Here is a 15,561-nt window from a genome sequence, read left to right on the forward strand (position 1 = left end):
TAATGATTACATGGAGAGTCATGAGTTATGATCCCCAGGGTTCAGCATGGCCTCCCTCCAACTGCCCCACATCAGGTATTTGAAATGTATCTTGAATGAAATTAATAGCTTAAAATCATACATACTTTTCTAATATTTTCTTGCACTTTGTCTTGCAATTTTTGGTAGGGGGAGGAGTAGGAGTAGGAGTTGGAGTGGACGTTGGACAAGGTTCTGGAGGAGTTGCGACACAATATGGCTTGTTGGGGTCATTATACATCCAATCTCGTGCTGTTGTGGTGCAGCAATCAGGGTCCTCTATTATTCCATTTGGTCTAATGCAGTCATCATCGTGAAATGTTGTACAAGTGCCTAAAAGATAAAAGAAACACCAATTCTTGCAAATGCTCTATAGAGAACATTAAAACACCAGTAATTTCAATTTATGAATTAAGTGGAAAATGATCAAACAACACATTATGAAAATATAAAATCACATACCACACTGTCCTTGGGTATTATTCAAGAAGAAATGTTCAGCCACCCTTAACTTAAAATCAAGCCGGGAGGCAACAATTGTTGTTTTAATATCAGTGAAGTAAATATTTACAGCTCCATTGGGCAATTCAGTTATCCATATTCCATTTGTAGTGTAGGGAACCTTTTGTTGAATTCCATCAATTGTCAACTGTAAAATTATAAAACAGTTGCATTAAACCATCAGCTGCAAAGCAACAAGACTTGATGGATATTGCACATTGTTAACCAGGAGGTGTTTTATCTGTTCATAGTATTAATAAAAGAAATGTATAGTGCTCCTAAAGAAATCTATTTAAATAAGTTCAGTGTTCTCTCTTACACATTCTAATGGCACCAAATTCAGAAATAGTTATGCAATTCCATTAGTGACAGTGACCACCATCTAGAAAGATTAGAATATTTGTCTTAGTTTAGTTTAATTTAGAGATACAACGTGCAAACAGGCCCTTCGGCCCACCGAGTCACGCTGGAAGTGCCTTGAGAGCAGTCAGGGTTACCGTCGAAGAAGTACTGAAAGTACTGTCGTGTTTGAAGGTAGACAAATCTCCAGGGCCTGATCAGATATATCCGAGAACATTGCGCGAAACTAGAGTGGAAATTACGGGAGCCCTGGTTGAAATTTACGAGTCGTTCTTAAATACAGGAGAGGTGTTGGAAGACAGGAGGGTGGCAAATGTTGTGCCTTCTTTCAAGAAGAGCAGCAGGGAAAATGCTGGGAACTATAGTGGAGCATCTGTGGAGCAGAGGGATCTTGGAGTACGGGTGAATGGTTCCTTGAAGGTCGAGTCGCAGGTAGATAAAATGGTCAAAAAGGCTTTTGACACTTTGGCCTTCATCAGTCAAGAGTATTGAGTATAGAAGTTGGGAGGTATTGTTGCAATTGTATAAGACATTCGTGAGACTGCATATAGAATATTGTGTTCAGTTCTGGGCACCATGTTATAGGAAAGACATTGTCAAACTTGAAAGGGTTCAGAAAAGATTTACATGGATGTAAAATGGATTAAACCAGCATTTGCAGTTCTTTCCTACAAGGATGTTGCCAGGACTAGAGGGTGTGAGCTATCGGGAGAGGTTGTGTAGGCTGGGTCTCTATTACATGGAGCGCTGAAGGATGAGGAGAGATCTTATGGAGATATACAAAATCATGAGAGCAATAAATCGGTTAGATGCACAGTCTTTTGCCCAGAGTAGGGAAATCGAGGACATAGACAGTACATGGATAGGACAGGTTTGGAGGGATATTGACCAAGCGCAGGCAAGAGGGACTAGTGTAGCTGGGACTTTGTTGACGGTGTGGGCGAGTTGGGCCGAAGGGCCTGTTTCCACACTGTATCACTCTATGACTCTATGACCACGATCACCCGTGCACACTAGTTCTATCGTGCACACTAGGAATAATTAACAGAGACCAATTAATCTACAAACCTGCATGTCTTTGGAATGTGGGTGGAAACCAGAACACCCAGAGACCCAGACAGCACCTATAGTCAGGATCGAACCTGGGTCTCTGGTACTGTAAAGCAGCAACTCTACCGCTGCGCCACAATGCCGATCTTGCCAATTTAATTGAGCTAAGGAGGTCTGGGGCAGTAATACTGCAAATAACCAACAGAATACTCACCACATTTACATCATGAGTTGTGATGACGATATCAACTTTTCCATAAGAAATGATTAAGCCTTTTGGACATGAAAAGGGCGCAAAGGAAAAGCAATAGTAATTGTCCACTAGAACACGCAAATTGTATTTTGGATTCTGTTCTTCCATAAGCACGTAAGTGCATCGTTCATAGAAATTATAGGACAGCTGATTGAAGGTTTTATAATGTGGGTCACCATATACTTCACATTCACCTGGAAGAGTAAGGCATTTGTTTGTTTTGTGAAAAGGCAAACGAAACAACGAATGTTAATGTATAAATAATTCACCCTGTATTAGTAATTAGAAAAAAAGAAATGATACTAACATCCACATTCCCAGTCTGGACAGCCACATTCATTTATTACTTCAATGGGCTTTAGATTTTTGGCACATGTAGGCTTTTTCATCACACATTGTTTTACAATTATAGTTGTTCCATTGTCACATTGTTTAATAGCACAGTCTTCAGTCCATGTTCCAGTGCACTAGAATTATAGAATTGATTAATTGCATTTGGATTAAGAGCATATTTTTTTTCATATTTTAGATACAGCGCGGAAACAGGCCCTTCGGCCCACCAAGTCCGCGCCGCCCAGCGATCCCCGCACATTAACACTATCCTACTCACACTAAGGACAATTTTTACATTTACCCAGTCAATTAACCTACATACCTGTACGTCTTTGGAGTGTGGGAGGAAACCGAAGATCTCGGAGAAAACCCACGCAGGTCACGGGGAGAATGTACAAACTCCTTACAGTACAGCACCCGTAGTCAGAATCGAACCTGAGTCTCCGGCGCTGCATTCGCTGTGAGGCAGCAACTCTACCGTTGCGCCACCATGCCGCCACGGACAGAATATATGGACAGAATATATGGACAGAAAGGAACCACTAGGAGGTAGTGACCACAATATGATAAAGTTTAATCTGCAATTTGAAAGGCAAATGGAAGTAGCCCAGTATGCCAATTTGGTCGGCATGGACAATGGAGCAAAGGACCTGTTTCCATGATGTGCACCTAAATGACTGAATAAGTGGATTTCATTAACCATGCGTATTCAGCACATACCAATTTAATAATGTCTTAGAACAAGTGAAAAATATCAGTGTTCAAAGTCCAACTTTTACATTGATCTCTGGGTTTTTCATCCACTTCACAAGATGTTGTGAAAATATGGCATTAACCCCAACATTCACTTCCAATCAAGAGGCCCACATAGGCAAGCAGAAGTGGTAGGATCACTTAATTTGCACCCTCTTAAACCTCTCTATAACCATATATAACCATATAACAACTACAGCACGGAAACAGGCCCGTTCGGCCCTACCAGTCCACGCCGACCACTTTCCCTGACCTAGTCTCATCTACCTGCACTCAGGCCATAACCCTCCAATCCCCTCTTATCCATATACCTATCCAATTTACTCTTAAATAATAAAATCAAGCCTGCCTCCACCACTTCCACCGGAAGCCCATTCCATACAGCCACCACCCTCTGAGTAAAGAAGTTACCCCTCATGTTACCCCTAAACTTTTGTCCCTCAATTCTGAAGCTATGTCCCCTTGTTGGAATCTTCCCCACTCTCAAAGGGAAAAGCCTACCCACGTCAACTCTGTCCGTCCCTCTCAAAATTTAAAAAACCTCTATCAAGTCCCCCCTCAACCTTCTACGCTCCAAAGAATAAAGACCCAACCTGCTCAACCTCTCTCTGTAGCTTAAGTGCTGAAACCCAGGCAACATTCTAGTAAATCTCCTCTGTACCCTCTCCATTTTGTCGACATCCTTCCTATAATTTGGCGACCAGAACTGCACACCATACTCCAGATTCGGCCTCACCAATGCCCTGTACAATTTTAACATTACATCCCAACTTCTATACTCGATGCTCTGATTTATAAAGGCAAGCATACCAAACGCCTTCTTCACCGCCCTATCCACATGAGATTCCACCTTCAGGGAACAATGCACAGTTATTCCCAGATCCCTCTGTTCCACTGCATTCCTCAATTCCCTACCATTTACCCTGTACGTCCTATTTTGATTTGTCCTACCAAAATGCAGCACCTCACACTTATCAGCATTAAACTCCATCTGCCATCTTTCAGCCCACCCTTCCAAAAGGCCCAAGTCTCTCTGTAGACTTTGAAACTCTACTTCATTATTAACTACACCACCTATCTTAGTATCATCTGCATATTTACTAATCCAATTTGCCACACCATCATCCAGATCATTAATGTAAATGACAAACAACAGTGGACCCAACACAGATCCTTGGGGTACTCCACTAGACACTGGCCTCCAACCTGACATACAATTGTCAACCATTACCCTCTGGTATCTCCCATTCAGCCATTGTTGAATCCATCTTGCAACCTCACTATTAATACCCAACGATTTAACCTTCTTAATCAACCTTCCATGTGGAACCTTGTCAAATGCCTTACTGAAGTCCATATAGACAACATCCACAGCCTTGCCCTTATCAATTTCCCTGGTAACCTCTTCAAAAAATTCAAGAAGATTAGTCAAACATGACCTTCCAGGCACAAATCCATGTTGACTGTTTCTAATCAGGCCTTGTTTATCCAAATTATTATATATATTGTCCCTAAGTATCTTTTCCATTAATTTTCCCACCACAGACGTCAAACTAACAGGTCTATAATTGCTAGGTTTACTTTTAGAACCTTTTTTAAACAAAGGCACAACATGCGCAATGCGCCAATCTTCCGGCACCATCCCCGTTTCTAATGTCGTTTGAAATATTTCCGTCATAGCCCCTGCTATTTCTGCACTAACTTCCCTCAATGCCCTAGGGAATATCCTATCAGGACCTGGAGACTTATCCACTTTTATATTTTTCAAAAGTGTCCGTACCTCCTCTTCTTTAATCCTCATAATTTCCATCACTACTCTACTTGTTTCGCTTACCTCACATAATTCAATATCCTTCTCCTCGGTTAATACCGAAGAAAAGAAATTGTTTAATATCTCCCCCATTTCTTCCGGCTCAGCACATAGCTGTCCACTCTGACTCTCTAATGGACCAATTTTATCCCTCGCTATCCTTTTGCTATTGACATATCTGTAGAACCCCTTGGGGTTTACTTTTACATTACTTGCCAAAGCAGCCTCATATCTTTTTTTCGCTTTTCTAATTTCCTTCTTAAGATTCCTTTTACATTCTTTATATTCCTCAAGAACCTCATTTACTCCCTGCCGCTTATATTTATTGTATATCTCCCTCTTTTTCTGAACCAAGTGTCCAATTTCCCTGGAAAACCACGGCTCTTTCAAATTATTATTCTTTCCACCGAACAGGGACATAAACAGCTAATAAATAATAAAAAACTACCAATAGGCTGAACACTTTCAACAATACAATATCATGTATACCGAAGCAATAAATAGCCAATAAACCGTGCAATGAACCAGATTTAATAAGAGAACTTGAGCTAAAGGAACCACTAGGAGGTAGTGACCAGAATATGACAAGATTTAACCTTCAATTTGAAAGGGAGAAGGGAGAGAGAGAAAGGGACAATTACAGAATAATGAAGGCTGTTTCCACAGGTGGGAGAGTCTCGGACCAGTGGTCATAGCCTCAGAATGGCGCTCGTTTAGAAAGGAGGTGAGGAGGAACTTCTTTAGTCAGAGAGTAGTTCATCTGTGGAAGTCATTGCCACAGAGGGCTGTAGAGGCCAAGTCAGTGGAGGCAGAGATAGACAAGCTCTTGATTAGAATGGGTGTCAAGGGTTATGGGGAGAAGGCAGGAATTGGGATTAGGAGACAGAGATCAGTCATGATTGAATAGACTCGATGGGCCGGATGGCCTAATTCTACTCCTATAAATTGTGAACTTGTGAATGTAGTTGTGCAAATTTGCATACATTGATAATTTTTCTCCAGCTGCTATAAAGGAAATTTAAACAGTCCACTTTAAACATGGTCCTAAATTCATGAAGTGGCAGTTTTGAAACGACATTTACATCCCTCAAAATGCTGAAAGGGGAGCAGAGGGGAATACGAGTCTGGTAGTGAATTCTTGTTGGAGCTGTTGATAAGTTGGAAGGCTGATCTATTGAATGCAGAAGCAGGGGGTGTGCAAAGTGAAGTCCAGGGGAACTCAGGGGATTTCTGTTCTTGCTCTGTTTCAGTTCAGGCAGAAGGGAGATTGGTCAGACCCACCAGTACAAAAAGTCTCATCGTCACACCAAATGTAATTGAGACAGAAGAACTGGGAGAAAAAAAGAACACAATCCTTATCGGAGGCAGGATGGAAAGAAGTACTATCAAGACATCCATCTGCAGGAGCCTATATTTGTAATGATTGTTTGTGGCTTGTCTGTCCCATGAGATGAAGACAAAGGGATTCAGAAAAAGAATGGTAGAATCAGAGGTAGACCATGTAAAGCTGGAAACTGGCAACAAAAGCAAATAAATAATCAAGTTGTGTATGAGTTAAAGAAGTGTTAATGTATTGGAGAAAGAATTGAGGGGAGTGACGCTGAATGAGAGTTTCTGGGTATCCCATGGCAGATAAAGCCCATACCTTTGATTTGGAGAAATGACTGATTTTTGAAGAAATTGTTCTATGTAGCTACAAGTTCAGCCAGGCGAATGAGTGTATTGATAGAGAAGGACAGGAGGTTTTGTGGAAGCAAGGGTTAAAATGGTAAGCAGCATGTTAAAGCTTCAGTGAACAAAAAGACCCTGGGAAGGTCTTGGTCTCAGGCTTCACAGAACAACAATGTTACAGTCTTCCTCTCCTACCGGGACAACATATCATGGGAGTTACTCTCTGTACCAGGCAATGTCCCATTGCTCCGGACAGCGTCCCTTCCCATGAGAAGAGTGTAATTGGCCAATGATTACTAATACCTACGAGAATATATTACGTTTGTATTGGCTATTAACACTATCAGAATGTACTTAGATTGCTAATTCCATATGTCAATTAGAATGTAGGTAGCACCCAAGATTCCAATTGATTAAATGTCTGTATAAAAGTTGACGTTCATCAAGTTGAATACAGAGCAGTATGGTATTTGGGATTGTGCTGCTCTCCTTGTGCACAAGTAAATAAAGTGTGTCTGGAAAAGAGTGTATGTTGTCAGAGTCCTATGTTATTCGGCGATATCAGCTTCTGTTCAAGGAGGAAGCAAGGTCCCTCAGACCCTCTTGCTATGAAGGGCAGACGGAGAGAGAATGCATGTCTACGGTGACCATGATCCAACAATTTCTCCTTCGAATCTACTCGCATTCTCCAAATCAAAGGTGTAGCTTTGAATCTCCCCATACAGTCTACATGAGGAACTTGATTGACCATAGAGGTAAGCTTTGCTGGCCTGAGGCATTAAAAAGTTAAAAGCTCCATAAGATATTGGTTCCGTCTTGTTGAGCAGGGCAACCTCCTTGGTGATGTTTGATGGTGGAATCATGATCCAAAGAGAGCTATAAAGACATACTTGAGAGCTGACATTTGGCTTCCAGGAGATAAAGGTCAGTTCAGCAGACCACAATATTACCCGAGTCACTAGATTTGATGATTATATCAGGATTGTTTGTTCAGAGCCTGTTTCCGTTCCCTTGCTTCCACAAGACTCTAAGTCTTAATAGGCAATCTTCCCAAAAAAAGACACAAAATGTTGCAGTAACTCAACGAGTTATGCAGTATTTCTGGAGAACATGGATAGGCAACATTTCACATCGAGACTTTTCTTCAGACTGATTGTATTAGGGGAAAGAAATCTGGAAGAGATGTAGAGGTGAGACAAAACAAGGTAATTGATAGATGGATGTGAGAAGTCGACTAACAGCTGTGAGATAAGGGGAGTTGAGGAGGAAATGTGAAGCTAGAGGAAGAGTGCAGGTGGAAGTGGATATCATCAATGTCACCAAATTGAATATTAAAACTCACAGTATAGTTATTCTATATTAAAATGAATAAACTGAGTTTAGCTTGGTTGAGATTTTTGAATGAAAGCCACAACAGAACAACTGATATAGGTTAATTCATGAGGAAGCCAATGATCTCTTCTCAAAAACAGGTCGTTTTAAAGACCAATAAAAAATGTGTATGAAAATGCATTTTGGAGGTCAGAGAGGTCAAAAACTGTGTAAAGAAAACGGATAAGAATTTAAATATAGAGATGGAAAATAATGAAATAATTCTCAATTATTATATGTGTACTCCTGCATTCTGCCTGCTAAAAGTCATCTCTCTCCGGTGCCATCCTTAAACAGCATATATCATCAACGATCCCTACTATCAGGGCCAGGCCTTCTCACTGCAACATCATATGGGAGATACAGATGCATGAAGTCCAACACAACCAAGTTCAGGAAAAAGCTACCATCCTACGTCTATCATGTACTTGAATCAATCTGCACAACCCATCTTACCAGAACACTGTAGTTCACCTCCTACACTACCACTAACTTGTATATTCGCCCTAATTATGTTTTTTTGCACAAATGTCTTGTATTTTGCATACAGTATTTTTGTCTTTTAGAAAGTTTATGTGTCATTTCTGCATAATTTAAGTACAATTTGATTTTGTGTGTTTGTATGAATCCTGTGATGTTGAGGTCATTGTACCTGTATTTCATCATACTTGTGGGTATGAAGATAAACTCAACTTGACCAAACTTGAGTTATTAGTCAAAGAAATGCCATTTGCAGGAAGAGAAAATAAACCTTCAAATCAAGACAACAGAAAAACCCAGGACGAATGTGCAGGACTCAATGGGGTCCTGACTTGTTGCAGGCTTTTATCATAGAATCAGAAGCAGAAAGCTTCTCATGTATAGCTTATAGAAATAGCTGAAGAAACTCAAAGCATGATCATTCACAAGTAAACGTTAAGATAACAGTTCAACGCTCTTCCTCCAAAACACTTCACTTTCAGGACTACTACAATATATAGTTAATTGCAAAAAACATACCTGATGTTCTTTGTTCACACTGCAGGGACATGTTGTTGAAGGAGTTGTCGATATTACTGTGGTTGTAACTGTTGTGGTTGATGTTGTTGTGGTTGGAGTGGTTGTTGGTGTTGTGGTGGTTGGTGGTGTGATTGTTGATGTTGTGGTTGGAGTGGTTGTTGGTGTTGTGGTGGTTGGTGGTGTGGTTGTTGATGTAGTGGTTGGAGTGGTTGTTGGTGTTGTGGTGGTTGGTGGTGTGGTTGTTGATGCTGTTGTGGTTGGAGTAGTTGTAACTGTTGTGGTTGATGTTGTGGTTGGAGTGGTTGTAGCTGTTGTGGTTGTAGCTGTTGTGGTTGATGTTGTGGTTGGAGTGGTTGTTGGTGTTGTGGTTGTAGCTGTTGTTGTGGTTGGAGTGGTTGTTGGTGTTGTGGTGGTTGGTGGTGTGGTTGTTGATGTAGTGGTTGGAGTGGTTGTTGGTGTTGTGGTGGTTGGTGGTGTGGTTGTTGATGCTGTTGTGGTTGGAGTAGTTGTAACTGTTGTGGTTGATGTTGTGGTTGGAGTGGTTGTAGCTGTTGTGGTTGTAGCTGTTGTGGTTGATGTTGTGGTTGGAGTGGTTGTTGGTGTTGTGGTTGTTGATGTTGTTGTGGTTGGAGTGGTTGTTGGTGTTGTTATTGTTGATGTTGTTGGGGTTGAAGTTATAGAGGTTGTTGTTGTAGGGCTTGCTGTTGTAGTGGTTGTTGTTGTAGTGGGTGAAGGGGTAGTTGTCAGAGTTGTGATTGTTGTACTCAATACACAACATACTCTAATTCTGTAGTCAGGGCACATGAAATCTTTGAATGATGGGGTGCATTCAAGTCCTTCCGGCAAGTCACAGGTCACATTGTGACTTGTTTCAGAGATTGGTTTGTTGGGGTATTTAATGGCTTGACACTGAATGCCATTAGGTGATTGATTGGGATTACAGAGACCGTCCGGTGATTCATGATCTCCTCTGCTTGTCAAATTGGGCTGGTGTTCATTGGTCCAGTTTGACCACTGACCTGTACAAGGAATTGCTGCAAAGTAAAAGGAAAAAATAATGTCTAATGAAGGACGTATTGAAATGCAACCACTGTAAGCACATATCAGGGATCAACAAATAGTTGTATATTAAGTGGCCAAATTGTCTGTTAAATGTCAGTTGAAAATGAAAGGTAAGATCATTCTTATTTTCTTTGCAATATCTCCCCCCCCCCTCCCCCCAGTCAGGATTTCAATTAATTTCAAACCACATCTGAAAAATCACATATCCTCACTATAGCACAAACATATTAGCCCAGATGATGTACTCATTCTTATGAATGAATCAGCAAAGAAGATGTACAATGTTATTTGAGGATAAAAATTCAAAGCATATAAAATAAATATAAATTCTGCTTTTGCCAAGGACCCATGTCCTTCTCTGTGCTTCCTTCCCAATGCCCATTCACCTTCTTGCCCGCACTTACTTGTGGATAAGGTTGAAGATGTTGAAAATGTTGTTGGTGTTGTTGTTGTTGTGGTTGGAGATATTGTTGAAGTTGTGGTTGGAGATGTTGTTGATGTTGTTGGAGATGAAGTTGATGTTGTGGTTGTTGATGTTGTAGTTGTTGATGTTGTGGTTGGAGATGTTGTAGGTGTTGTGGTTGGAGGTGTTGTTGTTGTCGTGGTTGTCGGTGTTGTGGTTGGAGATGTTGATGTTGTGGTTGGAGATGTTGTAGGTGTTGTGGTTGGAGATGTTGTTGATGTTGTGGTTAGAGGTGTTGTGGTTGGAGAAGTTGTGGTTGGAGATGTTGATGTTGTAGTTGGTGATATTGTAGTTGTTGATGTTGTGGTTGGAGATGTTGTTGTTGTTGTCGTGGTTGTCGGTGTTGTCAGTGTTGTGGTTAGAGATGTTGATGTTGTGGTTGGTGATGTTGTTGATGTTGTGGTTGGAGATGTTGTAGGTGTGGTTGGAGATGTTGTGGTTGTCAATGTTGTAGTTGGTGATGATGTTGATGATGTTGATGTTGTGGTTGTTGATGTTGTGGTTGGTGATGTTGTTGATGTTGTGGTTGGAGATGTTGTAGGTGTTGTGGTTGGAGGTGTTATTGTTGTTGTCGTGGTTGTCGGTGCTGTCGGTGTTGTGGTTGGAGATGTTGATGTTGTGGTTGGAGATGTTGTAGTTGGAGATGTTGTTGATGTTGTGGTTAGAGGTGTTGTGGTTGGAGAAGTTGTGGTTGGAGATGTTGATGTTGTAGTTGGTGATGTTGTAGTTGTTGATGTTGTGGTTGGAGATGTTGTTGTTGTTGTCGTGGTTGTCGGTGTTGTCAGTGTTGTGGTTAGAGATGTTGATGTTGTGGTTGGTGATGTTGTTGATGTTGTGGTTGTAGGTGTGGTTGGAGATGTTGTAGTTGTCAATGTTGTAGTTGGTGATGATGTTGATGTTGTGGTTGTTGATGTTGTGGTTGGAGATGTTGTTAATGTTGTCGTTGTCGACGTTGATGATGTCGTAGTCGGAGACGTCGTTGGACTTGTCACAGTTGTACTTTCTAAAAAAAAGTTATTAAGTCAGTAGCAAAAATTTTACTTTGTGCATCAAATATATTTAAGGAATGGTTACAAAATAGATATGGCACTTGCTCTCAAGAATATAAGTAAATATTTTTAGAGATTAATAGGAATATTTAAAGTTACTACACAATTAACTTTACTGTAGCTTGACTAATCAAGCTCCGAAACTAATGTTAAACATGTGGAAAAATGAAATAGTTGCTGATCCGATCAAGAATAGAACTGTACAAAAAGGACACAAAGTGCTGGAGTAATTTTGCGGGTCAGGCAGCATCTCTGGAGAACATGAAGCGGTGACATGGAAGTTTTCCTCTTGATGAAGGCTTCCAACTTGCAATATCTCCTATCCATGTTCTCCAGAGATGCTGCCTGACCCATTGAGTTACTCCAGCATTTTGTATCTGTTTTTGTAAACCTGCATCTGCAGTTCCTTGTGTTTGAAGAATAGAACAGTGTTCTGGTGTTAATGCAAAATTTTAGCGTGAAAGGTAGCAACCAAACTTAAATTTATTAAATTTATTTCAGAGCTGCATTATTTTTCTGTGAGAAAATGACATTTACAAAATAGACTATGGGAAAATTGATTGAGCTTTAGCCAGGCTGCATTTCACCGGGGATACAAAACTACCAATAATATTCTCTTATTCTGTGGCTGGCGCAATGACACAGCTTAGTAGAGCTGCATGTTTTGTCAAATTCAGGTCATATCAAGCTCTTGGTACAGCCATGCTGTCCTCGTGGAAACAGACCGATCACTGTATAACCCTAGAGAACAGCAGTACTGTGAACAAAGGTTTGTCATTGTATAATACTGAGGTACAGTAGTGAAAGACAATGATATGACACTATTATATATTCCTTATACAGTATGTGTAGGTGTGAATTTTCACACAATATTGCAATGCTGCAAGTCTGGCAGGCTGTACGCTGTTCTGGCAGGTTCTATCTGTGTAACAATGGGGAGCAGTGATGATGGGCACATGTCACCACGATCTAACATGGGGGTGCAGTACTTACATGCATAAGCCTACTTCATTAAATCTTGAATTATTATAACACCCAGCTATGCATTACACACCTGTTGTGGTAGAAGTTGTAGTTGTAGGTACTGTAGGGGTTGATGTACCTTCTAAAGATGAAGATAGATAAGGATTAATTGATATATGTTGAAAGACAGGCAAATATTAATTGATATGACAATATGATATTCTTTCATCTAAATCTTCATTCGTATGCAAGCAAAATATGAAAATGAGTAATGTATATATATGATATTTTGGTTAAAGTGAACAGCATAAACATGTATCTCGATCACTTTCATATTTACTCAGCTAAGCATTTGCCATTCATTGTTCTTCACCTAATCTAGAACCTGGGATCATGTTTTCAGATTACAGGGTAAGAAATTTAAGCAAGTCAGGGAGAAACTCTCTGTGTAATCCTTCATCACACAGCAGAGGCCAAATCACTAAATAAATTTAAGAGAGACATGGATGGATTTCCAGCTACAAAAGGTATCAATGGGCAGGGGGGGAGAGGGGGAATATGGTATTGAGACAGAGCATCAGCCATAATGGCATTGAATATATGACATAGGCTCAATGGGCTGAATGCCAACACCTATTCTTATATTTCTATGTTTCTGTGTTTCTAACACCATATTTTTCTGCAAGGAATTGCATTTGTTTTATATCTGCTTATCCTCCATTTTTTAATCACAGAAAATTAAGTAAAATGAATAAAATTAAGTGTTAATTCCCTGACATCTATAGTCCTTGCTTAGCATTAAGAACAATTCTACATGATGAAGCTGATCTACAAAATGAGTTACCGCATGCTGCAAAAATTCATATACCAACCAGTTGGGTGGCTCTTCATTCTGTAGCTATCAATTATTGGTTTCCATCATGATTTATGCAGTTAATTGTCTTATTGAAAAATAAAGTTTGCTTACCACATATGACTTTTCCATCAGTGCATTCACTGTAAAATATTAAATGGTTAGATGATTTATTCTTAGGGAATCAGTACAATACATTCCTCATCCTCGACACAGTCTCCATGTCATTGGCAGTTATCTTTACACCATGGAGATGCTATAGGTTGATATATTTGTTCAACAGCAAAGTGGAGAGGGGTTATATTACCAACCGTTCTTCACTCACTAGTGAGGAAAGCCAAGAATGGTGTACACTTATCCAACTGGATGTCAGGGGTTTTGGGGAGAAAGCAGAAGAATGGGCTTGAGAGGGAAAGATAGATCAGCTGTGATTGAATGTCGGAGTAGAATGTCAGAGTTACAATATGCACATTAATTTAACTTGTTTGGTGGACATAGGTATCTCCTTTTTGTTTCATTAATCCATAGAATTGTGAAACAATGTCCCAGCCAGTCTTCTCCAATATTCCTGTGGCATGTATAGTTTCCTATATAATCTGGCAACAATTCTCATGTTCTTTGGAAATAGTGAAATACACAGAAGTAAAAGAAGAATGAAACAAATGCATTAAAGTACAAGGGAACGATAAAGTGTTGGACTCAGTTAGGTACCAATGATGGATTTTCAAAATGGCCCAACGATGCAAGTATTGCTTCTTGTTTGTTAATGTAAGCACGTCACTTTTAATTAGCGTGATGCTTTGTAAATAATTTCTCAGGGAGGCCATGCCAGTGGCAGAAGTTTGGACTTGGTTCATTGGCATTTAGATTCATAAATAATACAAAGGTCCATATTAATTGAAAGAAAATCATTAGCAAATCCCTTCAATCCACCACCTGTCAGTTCTTGTGAAGCCCCAATTATTACAGGTCTTAAACCAAACTTCCCAAATTTCATTACAGGTCCGTAATTGAACTATAAGAGCCACAATGTGCAATCATGAAGTGCCTTCCAGTCATCTAAATAAATGCCAATTTACAGCAAAATATTTCCCAATTCTGAAATAGGTTTTGGGTTAAGTCTACCAATAAAAAGTCAACGTGCAGCTTTAATACTATGCTTCTGTGCTTGCTGCACAGAAGTGAGGTATTCAGGCATGTTTTTGTGCGACAAAATCTTCTTTTCACTCTGTTGTCTTAATATAAACTGGTAACATGTCATCCCATTCTTTTCACCATCATGTATTCATTTAGCAACTCCACCCTGTGATAGCATGTTTCACATTCTAACCAGTCCCTGGAATAAAAAATTGCAATTGCCTTAATTTCTGCTTTGTTACTATGTTATACATTTGATCCCTTGTTTTCAACTTCCCATCAAACATAAATACTTTAATTACAGATTAGAAACTGTTAAAGCAATTTACCAGTTTCCACAGCCAATTATGTTTTCATTTGCGTGATATATTTGCCCATTGTAAAGGCAGGTGCACTGATGGAGATGGACACATTTCATGGTATTTTCATCCAGATAAGGAGCAGTCTCTGGGCACTTTGGATAGCAGCCTAATCAATAGAACAATGTAAAATTAGGATGAGGTATTAACATTTATTATCAAACATTTAGTTCATGGTTTCATCACTTAGAATTTAGTGACTAAGATGACACATCTTCAACATTCTGGTATTAGTTTATTACTGACATGGGTACAGTGAAAAATATTGCTTAGCATTCAATCCAGGCAGACTGTTCCATATATAATTACAACAGGTGGTGCAAATAGAGACAAACTAAACAGTGTTGCAGCTACAGAGAAATCACAGGTAAAAGAGTGTAAGGGTTTAAGGAGGCAAACATCCTTAGTTTATGAGAGGTCTGTTCAAGAGTCTGATAACAGTGGGGAAAATAGTGGGATATCTAGTTTTTATGTGTTTTCAAGATTTTGTATCTTCTGCCTGATGAGAAAGTGGAAAAGTGGGAATAACCGGAGCCGACTGGCGTGATAGACAAGG

General features: G+C 39.9%; 1 protein-coding gene across 1 annotated transcript in view; it reads right to left on the reverse strand.

Moving 5' to 3' along the window:
• Window positions 1–15,561, reverse strand: part of LOC144604795 (uncharacterized) — a 98,406-nt gene that overhangs the window by 27,850 nt on the left and 54,995 nt on the right. The window contains exons 28-37 of the mRNA XM_078419457.1: window positions 14,976–15,114; window positions 13,624–13,652; window positions 12,748–12,798; window positions 11,596–11,647; window positions 10,586–11,563; window positions 9,120–10,209; window positions 2,490–2,649; window positions 2,144–2,376; window positions 481–667; window positions 126–351 (exon numbers count right to left, since the gene is read on the reverse strand). Coding sequence (XP_078275583.1) covers window positions 126–351; window positions 481–667; window positions 2,144–2,376; window positions 2,490–2,649; window positions 9,120–10,209; window positions 10,586–11,563; window positions 11,596–11,647; window positions 12,748–12,798; window positions 13,624–13,652; window positions 14,976–15,114 — 3,145 coding nt within the window. The remainder of the gene's footprint in view (window positions 1–125; window positions 352–480; window positions 668–2,143; window positions 2,377–2,489; window positions 2,650–9,119; window positions 10,210–10,585; window positions 11,564–11,595; window positions 11,648–12,747; window positions 12,799–13,623; window positions 13,653–14,975; window positions 15,115–15,561) is intronic.

The sequence above is a fragment of the Rhinoraja longicauda genome, chromosome 23 (assembly GCF_053455715.1).
Source record: "Rhinoraja longicauda isolate Sanriku21f chromosome 23, sRhiLon1.1, whole genome shotgun sequence".
In the NCBI taxonomy this organism is placed as follows: Eukaryota; Metazoa; Chordata; class Chondrichthyes; order Rajiformes; family Arhynchobatidae; genus Rhinoraja; species Rhinoraja longicauda.